This window comes from Mastacembelus armatus, chromosome 5 (genome assembly GCF_900324485.2).
Source record: "Mastacembelus armatus chromosome 5, fMasArm1.2, whole genome shotgun sequence".
NCBI classification, from domain to species: Eukaryota; Metazoa; Chordata; class Actinopteri; order Synbranchiformes; family Mastacembelidae; genus Mastacembelus; species Mastacembelus armatus.
The window spans coordinates 26,496,402-26,516,696 of NC_046637.1; the positions used below are offsets into that span (position 1 = coordinate 26,496,402).

At 42.1% G+C, this 20,295-nt stretch overlaps 1 protein-coding gene and 1 long non-coding RNA gene across 2 annotated transcripts; both read left to right on the top strand.

The window, feature by feature from the left end:
* Positions 1 to 944: 944 nt before the first annotated feature.
* On the top strand, positions 945 to 5,076 carry LOC113129785 (uncharacterized). Its single transcript, XR_003295642.1, has 3 exons — positions 945 to 1,028; positions 1,282 to 1,342; positions 4,948 to 5,076. It is a non-coding gene; the product is annotated as an uncharacterized LOC113129785 (long non-coding RNA).
* A 5,386-nt stretch (positions 5,077 to 10,462) lies between these two features.
* LOC113130984 (nuclear receptor subfamily 1 group D member 1-like) lies at positions 10,463 to 19,261 on the top strand. The gene is made up of 8 exons (XM_026308005.1): positions 10,463 to 10,481; positions 15,466 to 15,777; positions 15,870 to 15,958; positions 16,075 to 16,219; positions 17,496 to 18,070; positions 18,172 to 18,357; positions 18,473 to 18,683; positions 18,775 to 19,261. Exons 1-8 carry the CDS (start codon positions 10,463 to 10,465, stop codon positions 18,969 to 18,971), a joined length of 1,734 nt encoding a protein of 577 aa, XP_026163790.1. The 3' UTR covers positions 18,972 to 19,261.
* The last annotated feature ends 1,034 nt before the right edge of the window (positions 19,262 to 20,295 follow it).

A 20,295-nucleotide genomic window follows, 5' to 3' on the forward strand; every position in this document is an offset into this window, starting at 1 on the left:
TGGCAGGACGGCTTCACTGGTGAGTCAACCCATTACAGGATGATCCATGACGGCAACAGTCAGTGCAAGTCACCTTAAAAAATAAGAGCAGCACTCTCTGGTTTTTCTTTACTTTCGGGTTTGACTGGTTAAAACAGTTTTTAAACATGAAGAACTGTGTCCTCACCATTTCATTTAGAATAAGCAGTGAAATAGATAGTAAATGTAAATGTTATGTATATATTAACTATGTCTTACTTATGTTTAGGCACGCTTAAATAAATCATTCATATGGTTTAGTTGTTATTAATTATTTAGTGTCCTTAAAAATGAAACCTGGACATAAAAAAATTAAAAAAAAACTATATAAATGTCTAAAAACACTTAGATTTCAGTTTTCACATATTCAATTTAAATCAAACCAGACAATATAATTTTTATGTATATTTTTTTAGAAACCAAAATAGTTTTCATGGAAAAACCCACTACAATAAAAACTTGAAATTGTTCCTCCAGCTGTTTCATTTCTGCCCTTATAAAAGTTCTACAGGCCTTTATATAAAGAATGGGTCGTTGTTCTGTCCCCCTCTACAACCACATTAATTCCACTCGTAAAATGGAGTTAAATGAAGTGTTGAATGCACGGTCACATGTAGTTTCATTATGAAATGAATAAAACATGTTGGCAAATATACGTTTGTGAAATTTATCTTATCTTCATGAATGTTGTGATAATCAGTTCATTCTTTTGATACATGACATGGAAACAATATCTAAGCTGCATGGGGAGGGCTGGAAAAAAAAACGCTTCTCTTGCTCTGTGTGTTTTTAATAGCAGGAAATATTCGGAATGGATTTTGTCAGAATGGCATTTAATATCAATCTCAAATCCGCATGTTCCGATACAAGAAGTCTGCCTTGGATCACATGGTTTGATCTGATCTCTTTGGTTATGAATACAAAACAGGGAGGCATCCGACAGGTCCGCTGCTGTAACCATCTGTGACTGCCACACTTCTCAGCACCCGTGTCAGTGTGAGAGGTGAAAGGTTAGTGCTGTTTGTGTTTCTGTGTCAGTGAAATGCACAAAGAGGAGGGGAGTGTAAAACGTCTAGCTGAGTGTGAAAGAAGCATTTGTGTATTTCTGACTGTAAATCTAATGGAGGGAGGGTGGGGGGGGGCAATCTGCATCCTTTCCTGCACATGCAACCACATGTTGATACATGCGTGCATACTCAGACAAATTCACCAATGTTTTCATTCTCTCCCACCTATGTTCTTATGTCTTCTTCTTGTGTTTAGTGTAAATGAGGGGCTTAAAAAGAAAACCAGGAACATGAGAGGAGCTTTGTGAGGCCTACAGGTAGGTTATTAGAGGTTCTGCCTTTGATAACTACAACCTGACGGCGTACAGCGAAGAAAGAACAAAGAAATGAAGAAAAACTGAAGACGAAAAAAAGGGGAGCTTATAACTTTCTGCAGAGCTTGAAATGGGGCCCGTTTTGGCAGCGAGGAGCAGAGAAACCACAGAATGGTGCGACTCTGGAGCTGAGGGGTTGAGGAGGCAGAGGGGGAGCTGAGGCAACGGATAGAAGGAGAACAGAAACGGTGAAGGAGGAGGGTGCAGACGGCAGGTTTTAATCAGCAACAGGCTGTTGGTAATGAGATCACTATCCCATTTCTCTCAGACTGATGTCATGTGAAGCCCTGTAGTGCATGGAGAGGCATGCAGAGGATGACAGGCATGCCTGACAAGCTCACTCGCTTGCTCGGGCACACACAAACACACAAGCACACACGCAGGAAGGCAAAGACAGAGTTGCACTCATATTAAAGCTGGCAAATGCCCACAAACCAATAACACGGGCACTGGGGCACAGGCACACAGGAGACACAAGACACAAAGAACCTTTAATACACCACAACACCCTGCTGTTAATTTTCTTCAAGCAAGAAAAAGAGCTGACACAAATAAAATCACACCCACACTTTCACCATAAACACATTTTTGGTCCCAAGGCTCCCTTATGTCTTTTCTGTCTCTCAAACAGCTAAACATGCCTACACACAAAGAACATACTGTACCAGTAGTGTGGGCTAGCTAGAAAAAAAAAAAACAGAAGGAAAAGAAAACGAGGGAGAGAAAGAGAAAGGAGGGGTTGAAATAAACGAGAGAGGTTTTCATTCAAAGACAAGCAAAATCCACTAAACTGTTTGTGCACACAGTGATACACAAATTCACTACACCCCAACCAAAGATGTACCTGAGCAAATTTGCTTAACTGGTTTATTTGCAGTGATTAGTGTTTGTGGGCAGGTTGACAGGTAAAGAAAAGAAGACAGAAAAGAAAGACGGGGCTGGAGGTGTACATGTGCATCCAATGAAAGGAGAATAGTTTTTCCTACATAAACGTTCCCCAAAATTCAACCATGATGTCACGATGAACCTGTTGTGAACCCAACTCTGTCAACTACCATTACTGTCTCGTTCCCTTTCTGTTCCCCGCCGTTCCCTCCCACTTCACCGCACTGCCTCTTCATCTCCTTCCACTGTCCTCATCTCCTTCTCGCACTTCCACTCTTCATCTTTTGCTATGCATTGTTGTCTAGCTGCATTTTTCTTTTAAAAACAAGCGGCATATGATACCCCGTCACCCCGTCCTTCCTAACCCAGCCCCCAAACACACACACACAAACAAGCTACTCACAGCCATTTGGAAAGTCTCTGGTATAACAGGGACAGTTTTAATCAGAACAAGCTGGCATATTTTGGCCAAGACTTGCACTTATGGTAATTCAATCAGAAAGAGAGGGGAAAAAGGGGGGGAGAGAAAAAGTGAAAAGGGGCACACAGAGGGTAGTAGAGTGCGAGACGGGGAAATAAGAAAAACAGAGGGAGGAAAAAGGAGACAGTGGGCGGATGGGAGGGTGAGGTAGGGGTTGAGTTGTTGAAGGAGTTTGATCCACATGTGGAAGTGATTGTCTAATTACAGCAGATATGTATAAGTGTTACTGCCTGCGGGACAGATGGCGATTGGAACGTGCTGCACCGTGAAAATATGATGATTGGATGAAGGAGAAATCAAGATCGGTAATTAAGGAGTAAGAAAAAAGACTGAGAGAAGTGCCATGGTGGTTTCCTGCAGCCTCAAACAAGAGCTTCTTCCCAATTCAGATGCTCCTTTAGAGGAAGCCAGGTTCAGCCTGCGACTCCTCCAAATGAGCCAGTCCACAAAAAAGCTAAACAAATCCCACATTTGAGTGCTCCTCATATAATCAGTGGGTTTTAAAGATGTATCAGTATAACCTTTCCTACAAATTATGAGAATAAATAGCAGTTTTGATGAAGAAGGCTGACATTTTGGTAAATGTGATTTGATTTAGTGGAGAATATCAACGCCAATGTGTTCTTTATACAGAATTACATAGCAGGAGCCAGTTAATGTCCAAAAGTCACAAAATCCACCACACAGTACCCCTAAAGCTCACTAGTTAATACATCATCTCTAGTTTATTTGTTTGTACAAAAAGCCAGACTGTGACAATGGTAATTCATCATTTTACAGGAATTTATATGCTTTATCGCTTCCACTGCAGTTACTTTTTACAGTCTCTGCGGTTTTAGAGGTGCTTGTTACCTTCACACAGAGCCAGGCTAACTGTTTCCTATTGTTCCCACTCTTTATGCTAAGCTAAGCTAACTGGTTGCATAACTGAAGACAAGGCACTGATACCCCAACCTGGTGGGGAAAATCCACCCTTTCCTGAATGAGAACCATGGCCTCAGACTTGGAGGTTCTGATTCTCATCCCGGCCTCTTCACACCCGGCTGAGAACCGCCCCAGTGCACGCTGCAGGTCCTGGCTCGAAGAAGCCAACAGAACCACATCATCTGCAAAGAGCAGAGGTGGAATTCTCCTCCAAGAGCTGCCACCTTATTGTGGTGGAGGCATTTGAGTGCCCAAATGATCCTGGGAGCTACGTTGCCTGTGGATTATTCCTCTGGTTGGGTCACCCAAGGCAAACTGGTCTCAAGTAATGGACCAGACAAAGAGTGGCTTATAAAGGCCCCCATATGAATGGAAATACATCAAGGCACACGACCCTGCCTGGGAGAGGGTTATTGTGTCCCCTCCCTGGAGTCAGGCCTGGGGCAGGGGCTCGAAGGCGACCACCTGGTGGCCCACGGGGCCCAGTCAGGCACAGCCTAAAGACAAGACATGGAGCCAACCTTCTGTGGGCCCACAACCTGCAGAAAGGACCATATGGGGTCAGGTGCAATGTGGTTTGGGCAGCAGTCGAAGGCGGGTGCCTTGGCAGCCCAACCCTCGAATGGCTAAGCTGGATCTTGGGACAGTCATTGGTTAACAATTTAAAATGTACTGTTAGTACAGTTCGCCACATTTTACCACATTACAAACCCCAGGTTATAAGAACACACAAGGTTTCATGATATTTTATTTGCCCTCAACTTTCTCCACACTCTCTCTCCACTTTCTTCACTGTGCTAAAACAAATGTGTATTAAACAGCCTGGGTACAGTATGGATGGAGCTGTGCCCCTCAGGATAATCTGGCACCTCTTCACAAGAGGCTGCCTGTCAACAGATCTCAGCAGAGCTTGGCTGCCTGCTGCAACATCTGTCTGCCTGTCAGAAAATGTAAATGCCCTCTGGAGGGCAAACCATCACACATAGGTTGTTGCTGCTATCATAGCACTCAACTTTGTTTGCTTTTGGCTTTGTAATCCTGATTGCACAATGTGGTTTAATTCTTTACTTATCTATGTTGATCTAAATGTTTTCATAGTAATTTTAGATTAATATAATCATCATTAAAACAAGTCACAAAGTATATTTTATGTCACACATCAGTGTCATTGGACCAAATCATCTGAACTGAATCAGTGGTTTTCACTGTCTTCATTTCCTAAACTGGCAACTGTCTTTTTCTTTTGTCTTTTCAACAGCAAACATTAGAAGACAAATTATTCATGCAACTCCAGTGACACTCACCTCTGTCGAAATACAACTCCCCTCCAAGCTGATCTCTCTGCTGTAAAGCTTCAAATGATGAATTTATGAGATAGAATTACTTCGCAGAATAGAAAGTAAAAAAAAAAGAAAGATCTGATGGCTGACATTTTGTTTTAGCATTATTGGCTTTGTGGTGATAAACATACAATAAATGTCACTATTTCTACTTGTTTTCTAATTTGCCAGATGCTGCTTAAACAATAACAGATGGAGAGGAAGAGAGTTGCAGAGAAAATGAAGAAGAAAATGCTAAATCCTTGCTCTTGCGATCCCCAATGCCAGGAGAAATCACCCTGTCTACACTCCTGAAAACCTTTTCTCACCTCTAACAAACACACCATCACTGGACCGCAGAGCTACAAGAGCCACACTATACTGCACTCCCTCATTTGTAAACTCAAAGTCAATAAAGTGAAGTCAGTGAGAATAAAAGTCCCAATAACATTATATTTCCCTTGAAAATATTCCAAAAGTATGACACTATATACTAATGTATCTGTCAATGCTGGGTGTGTGAGTAGCCCCAGGTGCAGCTGTACTCATTCTCCCATGTATCACCTAAAGCAGTACGCAGCAATTAGACTAAAAAACCTGGTAAATTCCAAAGGTCACAGTTTGTTTTGACAACCATCAAATGCAGAGCCGTAGCACAATTCTTGCACAGATACAAACAGAGTCAATAAGGCTCCAGTGCTCATGTTTTATGGTCCTCCCTATAAGTCCAATTAGAGCTGCAATGCTAATGTGCTACATACCTATTTCAGTCCTCCCTCCATCTCTGCTGATATGAACACATACACCCTCAAACCTACGTTAAAATGTAGTGACAGGAAACGTTTGCAAGGCTTGACATACCACTAAGTTTAAAGCTTTGAAAACTCTGTGAAATTCCCAACACAACCCAGAAAATAAGTTCTCACAGACCTTTACCAATGCTAGCACTGCCACCTTGAGATCAACAAGCAGTCCTGCATTTCAGAACCAAGACTAAAAGCAGTATAGTCGGGGGATGGGGGTCTTTTCAGCCCGTCATTATTAATGTGTATAGTAATGCAACGGTCAAAACACTCTTCACCAGTTATATGCCTCATACTCATTATGTCCAGATGACATGATTCTATCCATCCATCCATCATCTGTACCCCCTTATCCCTAACCAGGGTCACAGGATCTGCTGGAGCCTATCCCAGCTCTCTTTGGGTGAAAGGCAGGGGTACACCCTGGACAGGCTGGTGACATGATTCTATTTCAGGTAAAATCTGCCCACTAAGCTGCACGTCTTAGTGAAACCACAGTGAGGCGCTATTTAATTACTTATATCTACTACAGGATCATATACCAGGTTCAAGACCAGGTTTTTGTTGAAAATCTCTCTCCTGCAGAGACTCAGGTGAATTCAGCTGGGGGCATCAGGTATTGTAAAACATATTAAAAATGCTGCTTTTATTTTCTCACAAGATTTATATATTAACCAATAATCTTTTACCTACCCCATTAAAACAAACCTTAATTAATAACACATTATAATGTTTATAGTCAATGGTGGAAAAGGTGGAACCAGCAGGATGTTGAGCTTAGAAACACACAGTTCTATAGGATTGTTTGTTTTAATGATGTATTTATGGTCAATGTGATGTAAAGTTCAGAGTCATGTTTCAACTACAATCATTATATTTTTATATCTAGTAATTCTTTAAAGGTCCATTAACCTATTACCTAACAGCAGCAGTGGACAGATTGATATGATCATGATGATATTTCCTAAGAGATAGAAAACATCTTTTAATAGAACTGACAATACTGCTAAATCCTCAAATCATTTTATTTAGGTAAACAGGCTGAATAACTGTTGTTGGCTGTGTGTGTGTGCTGAAGGTAAGTTAAATCATTGATGATTCATTCAACATCAGTCTCTTTTATGTCGTATAAATGTGATGTTGGTAAATGTAATGTCTGAAATTAGCATTTTCTATTAAGTAGTTTAACAATTATTGCAAGTTACATAATATTTCCACACAATAAACTGGATCTTATATGTAGGTACATGTTCTGCTATGTTCTCCTACGATTTAAAGGAAACAAAAACTGTTAAATAAATTATAAATGAGGAAATTATGACTTCTGCCAGGTCTGTTACCTCGTACTTTTCAGGGACCAGACATATTTTTCTGGATGAGACCTATTTTGTAGGACCAGTCATATTTTCAGGGACCAGTTGTATTTTTCATAGACCAGTCGTAGTTTTCAGAGGCCAGACGTACTTTCTTGGACCAAACATATTTTGAAGATCAGTCATATTTTCTAGAGACCTGTCATATTTTTCTTGCCCAGTTGTATTTTCCAAAGACCAGTTTTATTGTCCAGAAGCAGTATAAGAATGGTTTGTTTGATAGATAACAGAATGGTTTGTTTTTTTTTTTCTTCTCAATATTAAATTAATTATACATATAACTATGTAAAATATGTATATATTTACTCAGGGTAATTTAACTCTGGGTTGATTGAACTAATTCTGATCTGGTTTTCAGAAACCGGAAACTCAGTTTCCCATGTCAGGGTCAACCCAGAGTTCAGGGTTAACTTCAGAGTTTGTTCAACCTGCTTTCTCAAACAGGCCCCTGGACATGTGTGTGTCTGTATGTGTGAATGTGTCTGTCCATGGGTGTTGTGTATATCTGTGTGTGTGTCTGTGTATGTATGAATGTCTGTGTGCATCTTCTGGTTACCATGGAGATGTAACCTGTTTACTGTCCTTTAGAGATTAACCTGAAATAATCCCGTCGGACTCTGCCTGACCACGACTGGGCTCAGGCAAACAAATGTGTAAGTCTGGTGGTTTTGGTGCAGCTAATTCTTTCCAGAATGGTCTGTGTCAGTGCTTTCCTGTTATTTCATTAGATCATTATATATAATCAGTGTCTTAATGTTTATCAACGTTTATATGTTGATCATATGTTTCTGTATGTGCATTATCTGAAACAAACTAATGCCTAAATGACAAAATCCAAGTACAAGGACCTAAATATCGCACGGTACTTAATTACTGTACAGTAAACATACAAAGACTGTGCCATATTTGGATCCTGTCGTTTTTCGTGGTTATTTGTAAGGAAATGGTGAAAACATGATGGCAGACCCTCCTAACTGGAAGTGACACAAGCAGATGACCTTTATATCAGATACAGATTATGACCTCTTAGCCTAATTCCCCACAAGTTAGGAGCTGCAGTGAGAAGCTTTTCATTCAGCTCACCTATCAAGTATAAATAAATCCCACCCAACCCCCAAGGGTGAGCTGCGTGACCTACATGTAATCCTCTACATGCCTGCCAGCAACAGGCGGCTGCTCGAGTGCTTTGTAGAGACACTGCGGTTTTAGGCACATTCGAGCTGTTTTACGACGCTCATGTTTGTGCGAGCAGCTCCTGACCTACATTCGCTCGGCCCCAGCCAATCTCCGGCGATATTTCTGCTTTCAGCAAACACAATCCGCGAAGAGAAAGGAAACGTGATGCAGAGGCGGGGGGACGCTGGGAGTCACGGTGAGCACCGCCCTTTCCGCACGTGTTGGCGCCTTCAGGCAAAGATCGTCTATGATAAAAAGACAGCCACTCAGAAGTTAAAGGCAGCGCCGGCTTTTGGCTGACAACGTGGAAGATATGTTTGCGCATGCGCCCTGCTAATGCGTTTTTGACCAAATAAAATATAACTTCTTTTTTTTTTATTTCAAGTCACATATATTGTACATACTATGTGTTTATAGTTATTCTTTCATCCCATATGCTCTTTGGAATAACTGAAAACTGCATTGTTTATTTTGCACACAAACACAAGCATTTTCATTTATGCCAACTGCCATGATATCATACGTTGCATATAGGAGCTTTCTCTATATATTGATTAGGGGTTTATAATGTTCCCAACTCACTTTGTGTTTCTTCTTGTGCTTAAATATAGATCAGAATGACTAATCAGAAACACTAGGATACAAGTGAGAGTCTAAATATAGAAGTACCCATTATTCTATTATTGAAATGAAAAGAACCTATCAACACTGCTGGCTTTGAATAACCTACCTTAATATCCACATGACACAATTTTGTGAACTATTACCACCTTAACCATTTCATCTGAATATTCGCTAGTTTTCAAAGTTTTGGTCAGATAATAAAATTGAATATACTACCTTTAACTTCACTTTATACAGTTAACACTAAATTAATTGTTCGTTTTTTCTTTAATAAAGCAGACATGTCTGATATCAATAATGAAGGCAATTATTAGTTGATGCCCTTCAGTTCTCCTATGAAAAACTAAACCAACCTTAAAAACTGAGCTCAATATAAACTCAAAAGAAGTTGATTTTAACACAGGGTCATTTTACAAGAACTAAATTTCCAACAAATCAGGACTTAAAATCCGACTATGTGTTTCTGGATGATATGGAGTTAGCCTCGTGCCTCTGGGGGCCTTCCTGATCTGTTTAAAATCCAGCCTCGGTGTCTCGGTATTAAAAGTCATTACAGTCTGTCCTCACCCAACAACAAAGGTCGGAGTGAGACCTCTCACTTCCCTGTCCCCCAACCCCCTCCTTCACGCTTATCGCCGAGCTCGAGCGGCTCATTTGCATAAAATGTGTGTCAGTAGGGCAGCGCGAGCTCACATGCCATGCGCACATGCTGCAGAGCTTTAAACGGCATTCCAACGTCGAACGAGCCCAATGTGCCGTTTCCACGCGGGGCTCTCGGCCAATGACAAAGTGAGGAAGAGTAAAACGGTGGGGGCGTGAACGGGGGTGGGTGTGGGGGTGAAATGTTTTCAAAGAGCGTGACACAGAGAGAGAGAGAGAGAGAGAGAGAGAGAGATCTGATATACATCAACGAACAGGCGGTTGAAGGAACACACAAAGACAGAGAGAGAGAGAGAGAGAGAGAGAAAAAAACTGGTCACATTTCTCAGGCACCTGAAAACGTGCTGGTTATTTTAGGACGCGTGTTGCTTATTGATGAGTGGGGAGTGTATAAACTACTTCCACTCTGGTCATGTTTTGATGTGACTGTACATGGCAAGCAGCTGAATGCTTTGGGACCTCTGTAATTTAGAGAAGCCCTATACAGTGATATCTTAACCACAGTCGGGCATCATAAGGTGTGCAGCCGGAGAACCGGACTAAACTGTGCATCTGTTTACCTTGGACATTATCTGGATCATTAAGAGATTTACTCTTAATTCTTTTTTAAAAAAAAATTTTGTATATTTTTTTTTCTGTGCTGAACCACTCCAGGTGGTCTGAGCTTTGGGATTCACTCTCCATGCCTTGGCAGTTCATGACTCTTTCACCTATTTCAACGAAACTCCTCAGTGGCAAGCAGGGGCAGACAATCCAGCTTTAAACGCCCACAATTACATAGCACGGAACAACAGAACCACATCGATCGACTGGGAAACATGGAAAATAGCCCTGGTGGTAAGTCGCTTTGCTGTTTCTTTTACTTGAAGCCACTGAAAAGATCATTTCAGTGCCAACAAAGGTTATTTTGAAAGGACCATGTAATTATGTATAATAGGAACAGATGCTTTGCACTTTCCCACATGAAAATATTAATTTTAGAGGAAAAAAATCTGTCTATTTTTTTTATTGTATCAGAAAAAATCCGCACAGAGCAGCTTGTTGTAGAAATGCACCACTCGCTGTGGTTTGTGTCTTGTTCAGCTGCATGTTAGTTTCAAACGCTGGGGCCAATGCAGCAGATTATTAGGTGCAATACAAGTGTGAAATTAAGCTCTGTCCCTGCTGTAACATTCAACATGATTTGGATCTTATTGTGAAACTCAGACCGCAAACGCCTACACACACACACACACACACACACACAGGAGTGATGTATGATCTGGGCAGAATTATCACAGGCTTTTAACTGTATTTCATCTGTGTAAGATGTGGCACATGGTCAAGTGCTTTAGGGGCTACAGACTGGGGGGGGGGGCTCCGACTGACTGAGCTGTGCACGCAGAGGGAAGTCCTCTCCTGTCAATCTTTACTGCAGGCTTCCGATTCTCTACACGTAAACAAACTCACGTGAAGCCAGGTCTAAAACGCCCCCTGGCCGGGCACGTTGACTTGGTCTATCTGGCTTAACACTATTAACTTTACTCTCGTGGTATTTTTCGTTAGATCGTGCAAACCACGCGCACACGTTGTAACACTGTGGGGGGAGTCGCAGAGTCCGAGCTGTTGATTTGTTGCAGTGTGTGACTCATTTAACTTTTTTTCATTTGTAGCCGTTTCCCTAACACATGTGAGCAGGCCATGTCAAGGAGCTGTCACGCCCACTGAGTCAAAACAAGTTCCCGGTGCCAAGTTTTCCTACTGGCCGGGACTTTAAAGAGCAGAGTTCTGCCAGGAATTGAATCATGCTCAAAATGTTGTGGGAGGGAGCTGAAGATGAATGAGCAGAGCAAGAGACAGAAACGGTCAATCCCCCCCCCCACACTCTCCATAGGACAGGATCTGAAGGGTGGTCTAATATTAGCGTCTTAGGGGGCTGATATTAAACAGATGGGACCTGGACCAGCAATAAAGTATTAATAGAAACATATTAAGAATAGATGACATATCAGATCTAAAGGTAGGATGCCCACTAATAACCACACACGGATGCCGACAGAGAAAGATTACTATGGTAACCAACCCGCAGACATCACCATTACGCCTTTTTTTCATCCGCTCTAAGCCCAGTGCACCCTGGGTAGATAATGTTGGGAATCATGCGCCTGATTTTTAATACACAGCTACCCCGCCTCGAGCTCGCGGCACGTGGATACAGCCTCAGCATCCACGTGCTGCGCATGATTCTCGAGCGCCTCGCCCCGCGCGGTCGTTCCTCTCCATCGCGCGCGCTCTCTCTCTCTCTCTCTCTCTCTGCTCGCGCTCAGCCCGCACGGGGATTCCTCTTTATTTGCTGATAGCTTGGTCAGTGGGTCAGATGGTTTTAGCAGCCTGTTCTCTCGCCCTGGTTACTATAACTGCTTTGAAACGTTCATTAGAATCTACAATCACCCGCTGCAAAAGTGAGGCATTACCGTTTGGTGACTGAAAGGACACATTAACCTACATCTGGCGGTGTTAAATCTGGGTTTTGGGTGGCTAACCCGTTCCTGCTCCTACTGTTCCATTTATTTCAGTGGCATGACACAAAATGACCACTGAAAGCCAAAAACGACCCAGTATTATGGGAGAAGTATTCACAATATAACCCTTCCTTGTTGACCGAATTTATCATCAATGACATCAAAATAAATTAAAAATAGGCAAAAATTATTAAAAACAAAAATGAAATCTGATTAGGTGATATTTAATATGATTTCTTATTAACATTTTTCTACCACACTCAATAAAAAAGTGTTTGTCATGGATCATACAAAATAGTCAACCATCCCTTCAGCTTCAGTGGTTAAAGATTTAACTGTAGTGAAGAAGGTGAGTGACTTAGTAGCTGAATAACAAAATTTAGGTCAGTGTGTTTGTGAAAGTGTTAATGAAGGTCACACTATGGGAACATTTTTTAGAACCTACCAAGGATTTGCCAGTTGCCTGTTCAGTGACTGTTCCCAATGTAACCTCCACCATTTAGATAATGACCTTGTGCCCTAAAAGCTTGATTATTACCTCATTGCTAATGATGAAATAGACATGCTTCACTTCTTTATGAGTTTTTATGCAAGAAATTGAAGATATTTTTTTATTCAACTGTAAAAACTTACACAAATGCATCACATGTATGATTCATGCTAGTGAGTACAGAAAGCTTGAGGTCGAGCTCTGATGCCACTCCTGAAACCAAACTCCTTGACACCTCTGACAGACGATCACACAACCAGCTAATTCACATCAAATGCCAAGTTCGATTCGAGTGACACATCGTATTTCTAACCAAGATCAGGTTTAACTGGCTTCATCTAGTTTTTTTACATACTCCATTAACTGGTGAAACCAAAATGCCTGCACATGAAACTCTAAACATTAATAGCGAACAATAAAATCATGAATGGTTATTCATATGGCAGATAAAGATGGTGGTTTGTTGCTGAGTGATGTTAAGCACATTTAGCCAGTTGTTCAAAGGGAAGAGCACATGATATCAGCATAATGTCTATAAAACCTGCCCTGAACTCTGGACATTAATACATAATGTCCAGAGTTGAGGAACACATGTGTAGGGAAGTCACAAAAGACTGGCATGAGGAGGGCTGGTGGAGCGTTTTGTTGATTGTGTAGTTATTATGTTTGCATTCGCAGGTCACATGTTGTAACCTGTGCCTGAGCACAACAGGGACAATTCCCAGAGCACATTGTGTCACCCACTCAAACCAGATTCTAGGAAACGGTTACAAGGAGACGAAATATGAAATGTTTTTACACCAGATAGGCGGGGACATGGCTGTTAGTGTAGTGGGTGTGGAGTTCACGTGACAGCAGGATATGACCCTTTCTACACATGTCCATGATTATTTATCTTTCTCACACTAATGCATACACCTGGCTGATGCTGGAGCTGCCGCCACACACAAGCCATCGAGCACAGTCTCTCATATGCAGTGTTGACACGTGTGGGCAGTGGAATTAAGGAGGCACTTAAAGCTAAACAGAAATGCAGCACGTGTTTTCTCAAGGAGAGAAAGCACAAGAGATGGGGGAGGCTTTTTTCACAGAGGACTCAAGGTCCTTGGGAGGAAATGTGCAAAGTGTGTGTGTGAAGTGTGTAATAACGTAGTAACAACTCATGGGTGTTGCTACCACTTCAGAAAACACTGTCACTTAAGTTCACATAGTTATAATCTAACTTGATTCCTTTGACAGACTTCTAACATCAACTGCGTTACAAGATTTGATACTGTGGTTGTTCAATGAAAATAGTTGGCTGATAGTGAACCACCATGTGCAATCATGATCATCACAGTGTGAGCACAGTGTTGCAGGCTGGAATAAATGAAACATACAATTTCTCACAAACATTTTTATTGGCTGTGCTTTTATGCTAAGGTGTGTAGACACTACACAAAAACACAGCAAACCTAGCTGAAGACCATAGGGATCACCATAAGGAGACCACCTGCATAAATTCATGAAATTGTGAATCTCTAAAAGAGAAAAGTCTTTTCTAATTGGTGTTTCTTGCTTTATTACCAAAATATTATAAATCAAAAGGAATTTGGTCAACCTTAAAAGTAGGGAGATTATGTTTGGTGTCCTCCCAGGGATACAAACACATGCTGATAATTGTGAACACATATGTTCACCTAATTAAAAAAAGCACAAGCAAATAATTTTACTGCATCAAAACAGTTGCCGGCAACAACGTGACTGTGACCCTCAGTTTCTAGTGGGTCTGTACGATGCATCGACCTATGGTACCTGTGCCCTGCTTGCTTTCCCCCATGTCTGCAGTCACAGCGTAAAACCCTTCTCTATTCCAAACGTGATCTGCCCAAGTGCTTGTTATTGTTCTGCTGCTGTTGTCTACACGGGACTGCGCAAAGAGCCTTGTGAGACGGGCGGGAACTGTGTCAAGAGTCCATGTGAGCTCCCGGTCAGGTGGCTGGCAGATAGATGGGTCTGCAGGCCTAGAGCCAAAGTGGGGAGGGAAAGGGAGGGAAGGAGGGAGGAGGAGGAGGTAAGAGGGGAGGAGGATAGAGAGGAAAGGAGGGGGTGGGAGGAGAGGAGAAAAGACTTAGCGCTGAAAGCAAACAGGCAGGGAGCTGGCTGGCTCAGCCTGCACGTGATGGGCAGTCTTTCATCTTCAGGCAAGAACACTGTCTGCAAAACAAGGCGGGTGGATGGATGGATGGGTGTGTAGGGGTAATAAGCCATTTCCGACTTGACGTGACATCTGTAACCAAAGACATTTTTATGGCACACATGGTATGGTAGTGACTCATTATTTTCTAGTAAGGGTGGATTTGTTTTGTTTATAAATTCTTGATTTAGAAATATGTTTTGGATATCATATATCATGTGACACACTGTCAGCTACTGTATCAAAGAAATCACACCATGCGTTTTAGAACATTGGTATTTAACCAAGAATCTTATGTGTGTGTTGGTGTTGATCTTGTCTGGTCATTGTTTATTTAAAAAACATGGTGTCAAAGTATCTGGAATCAGTAAAAGCCAAACACAGGCAGGTTATTTGGTTATCTAGAAATCCATCTATCTTAGAACTGAAAAAAATCTGTTCATACATCCAGGTCAGTGCTGTTGTTGCTCTAGCCGTGACATATTTTTTCATAATTATTCATGAGATGAAATTTCTGTTGTCCCAACATGCTCAGGGTTGTATGTGTCTGTTGGAAAGTCTGCCAAATAAGCACTCCGACCTACATTGTGCATGTTAAAAGAGACCTAGACAAAGGTTGATGAACGGGTTTCTCACCCTTCTCTCTTCCTCCAGGTGGTGTTATCTTGTATGCCGGCTCATCTGGTAGTGCCAGTCCGAGTCCTGGCAGCCCTTCAAGTGGATACCAGACCCAATCGCCCTCCTCCCACTCGCAGCCTTCATCCCCTGAGGGTGTCTCCTTTCAGGAGATTGGGGCCCTAAAGCAGCGAGTGGAACGAAGGGGCGGAACTCCTTCCCCGAAAATGGTCTTCCAGTTTCCTGAAGTAAACAATGATAAAGCCGCCCAAATTACAACGGTGTCATCGGCAAACTACAACCATCCCACAGTGGCCAAAAGATCGTGTAGTTTCACTGGCACATTCACGAGTAAGTGCACACTCACTTCACCCCTTCATGGTCATTATGTTTACCTGCAAGCAGTGTGATAATGTATTTCCATCTGTGATGTCTTTTCATAGAGACGGGCGGTATGGTGCTTCTGTGTAAGGTGTGCGGGGACATCGCATCTGGTTTCCACTATGGCGTGCATGCCTGTGAGGGCTGCAAGGTGAGACAAAGCCAAGCTACTAATATATCATGCCATGTTTTCAGCAGCTGCACACACAGACACATGTAAAGACTGTAAAGAGACACGTTTTAAAATTTCTCCTGTTCCTTCTTCAGGGTTTCTTCAGACGCAGCATTCAGCAGAATATCCACTACAAGATGTGTGTAAAGAATGAAAACTGCCTCATCATGCGCATGAACCGAAACCGGTGCCAGCACTGCCGCTTTAAGAAATGTCTCTCCGTGGGCATGTCTAGAGATGGTGAGAGACAGTGTTAATGGTGTTAAAGATATTCACGTATAGGTCTTTGTTCCCTCAGTCCAGAGAAAATGATTGAATTGATAAATGCAGGTTTATACACAGAGGCAGAAAAATGTTATTAAAAAGTCTAAATTAGTTTTGTTATGGTTTTTGACTAGAAGATGATTCCACTGTTGAACTTGTCCTTCGGCAGCTCTCACGCTTCATCACAAAACCTCATTTTCTCTTCGTTTTTTTTTTCTTTTTTCTCTCTCCATTCTCCTTTTATAATTTGTTCCCTTCTGCCCCCGTCTCTTCTTGCGCTGTGGTCTGATTTATGGCAAGAGGATCTCAAGAGTCCCAGTAGTCATCAGTCAGAGAAACTGTGACTAATATAGTTTATTTGCAGAACTGGGGCACAGAGTTGTTGATTACGCCCCATGTTCATCAAGATGTACAGTCTTAAATTAATTTTTTTCAGCACTGACATTTACAAATGCTCATTTGATAAACAACCATCTTGTTAATCAGAACACCTACAGTGCCTGAATCGAAATGAAAATAATATTAAAACACCTAATCTGCTTCTCATTATTTCAGCACAGTCTATTCTCTTGAGATATCCCTAAACTAGGTGGTCTCTGAAGCAAACATTTTTATGTTGACCCAAAAAGACAGAATTCAGGTATTAAAAAATGACCTGCTAATTCATCTGATCATGACGCAGAAACTTTATTATTCAAGCCCACAGCAGTACACTCCGCTGAAGCCACTTTCTATTATCATTTCATCCCTTTAACTTGACAAATTATTTTTTCTTTTTTACCTTTGACCCTTTGTCTCCCACCTGCCTCTTAGTGTTTTTAACCTTTCCACACTTCTCCAATGTGTCATTTTACAAATGACATCATGTTCAGAGCTGTTGGCCCAGTGACCTACTTCCACAGGAAAAGAGAGAACAAGTGTTCAACTGAAAGGCAGAAATGGAGAGAGAGAAAAGTGGGGGAGGTGGTGTAGCATACAGCTTACTATAAATAGGACTGTCAGTGGAGGTGTGGTGTTGAAGAAGGGGGGAAGGGTGGATGGGAAGGGCTGGAGGGGAGGATGAGGCAGGCAGAGGAGATGAAGGCTTTAGTAGCCTGTATTGTGGTGAGAACAGGTGTGATGGAGCAGTTAGAGACAGAAGAGAGGGTCAGTGCATCAATTGAAGTGTTGCCAGTTAAGAGCAGTGATACCAATGCTTGATGTCAGTACATGCTAACAGAGGATGCTCTCTTCTGGTTGCTGTTCTTCTCAGCTGTGCGTTTTGGACGTATTCCCAAACGGGAGAAGCAGAGACTGCTGGATGAGATGCAGAGCTACATGAACAGTCTCAACGAGCCAACTTCCGTGGAAATGGAGGTGTCGCCTCCTCCTGATGCCCCCTGCAGCCCACAGAACCAGACGAATGAAGGAGTGGGGTCCATATCACAATCTTACCGCAACAACTTAATGAACAATGATGAGAAACCACTAAAGGTGGCTGTCAGCAACCACAACGTTGGCACTTCCTCTTTCCAAAATAGTTTGGCACAGGAACCTTCCCTGTCGCACACAACAACCCAAACACAGCACACGGTTCAGGGGGATCAGGTAAACCTGACATCAAGTTATCATGTCCCCACAAACTGCCATGTTGCCTCCACCACCAACGAAAACTCCACTAACATTGACAACGCCAAGTACACCTTCTCCTCCAACCACAATCAGTGCCCGATCAGTGGCCGCCTATCATCTCAGTCCTACCCAGCCAACCAGAACAGTTTCCCAGCCAGTGATTCCCAGAACCAAAACGCATGCCCCTGGAAGCTCAATGGTGGCGCCAAAGTCCTGGTGAGACTGTTTTTCTTTTTTGAGCAAATGAATATATAAGAATTGAATGTGAAGTGAAATTCCTAATCCTTTTCTTTTCCTCTTCTTTCTGTCTCCCGCAGGCATGTCCACTCAATTCATGTCCTGTTGCTCCGGCCAGTCGTTCCAGCCAGGAGGTCTGGGAATCTTTCTCCCAGTGCTTCACTCCTGCTGTTAAAGAAGTAGTGGAGTTTGCAAAGAGCATCCCAGGCTTCCAGAGTCTTAGCCAGCATGATCAGGTCATGCTGCTTAAATCTGGCACTTTCCAGGTACATGCACTTAAGAATTTGTTTGTTGCCTTTGGAAGTTTACATGTACTTCCTTTCATTTGCTTTGCAGTTCTGATTTTTTTCTAATGCAGACTTGGACTTGTTCTGCTCACAGGTTCTGATGGTGAGGTTCTGCTCGTTGTTTGACCCGAAGGAGAGGACGGTGACCTTCCTCAATGGGCAGACATACTCACTGGCATCACTGAGGGCTCTTGGCATGCGCTCCTTACTGGACGCCATGTTTGATTTCAGTGAGAAGCTAGGATCTTTGGGTCTGGAGCCGGATGAGATGGCTCTTTTTATGGCTGTTGTGCTTGTGTCAGCTGGTAAGACTCATCCACATGTATGCATACAAGCACATTAATCTACAGGCACGTTTCCTCCTGTTTAAAACCGTTTTCCCCTCTCTTCTTGTAGACCGCTCTGGTATAGTGGAGGTGGGAGCAGTGGAGCAACTGCAGGAGAACCTAATAAAAGCTCTGCGCTCTCTCATCACCAGTCGCCGCCCAGAAGACAGCACACTCTTCCCAAAACTGCTACTACGTCTGCCGGACCTGCGCACCCTGAACAACCAACACTCTGACAAGCTTTTAGCTTTCCGCATTGACCCTTGAGCTCAGATGGCTCACAGTTCACTGATGTATCTGTTTTGGGGAACCTGCCTGTCCCCTATGCAAACCTGGCCTGCCACATACAGCACACTGGCCTCTGCATGATGGACAGTTGTTGTGGGAGCTGTGCCAAGTGTGAAGCTGTGAGAGAGTGGACTTGGAAACATATCAGGAGGCTCAGCAGGAGGTTCGTGGTTTCTGAAACCAAACTGGTCTCCAGTCGGTTTCAAGATCGCTAAAAAAAAAAAAAACAATTTAATTGTAATTTTTGTTCTTCCTTGAGTTCAAGTCAACATCAACCCACCTCTCCATCCTGGAGTTTGTCAGAGTTTTACTCTGAAGACCAAAAAGAAAGAGAAAGACTGTGTTCCTCACTAGACTTTGTCTATCCAAAGTCACAAAGCTAACAATAAGGAAGCACATATTCACGGCCAGAGAAAAAAAAACAGAACATGGTCACACATGCATTAATGATTTCTCACTGTACATTCATGCTACGAGTGTAAAAAGCACTTTCCATACATTGAGAAACCTCGTAATTCTATATATAATATAGCAATAGAAATGTCTAACATACGATGCCCTGTTGAATTAACATAAGCTATTTTCACTACATGTCACCACATGGGAATTCTTTATGAAAACCCATTTGTGATTGAGAAACATGTAACATTTTTAGGAAGTGAGAATAAGTTGCAATGTATTTGTACGTGGTAATCATGGAGAAATTATTGGTCATTTTAGACCATGTCTGATGGGCTATATGGTATGTTATGTGTAAATTTTCTATAGAGTCTTTATTCTTGGTTCGTACTCTTGTTAGTTTGCATATTCTTGGATATGTAAATGGAGTTAGTATTGAAATGGCTGTATGACATCACATGTAATAGATTGATCTAACTGCAAAGAGAAAGCAGCATTTGAACTATGTGCTGCCAGTATAAACTTTTTATCTTAAGATATATAATTGAAATTAATGTATTGTCAATTGATTGCATCACCTTGTGAATATTTTGTAAATGTTTTATGATTACACCATAGAGCACCATTATTAAATAATGTTATATAGCAGTTTGCCTTATGGTCTGTTTCTTGTTGATTTTATTTCTTGCTTAATGTAAATCAACTATCAGCATCCCCGAAGGCACACCGTGGAGCCGTAGCCTAGCAACACACACACGACCAGCCAATCATGCTCCAGGTCGGAGAGCCATTAGGGGCTTTAATATTAACACATACACGCATCAGTTCATTTTCGGGGGTGTGTGATAACATGATATTTTAAAGATTTCACTCACACAATAAATAGAAGATGATACTGTTTGCC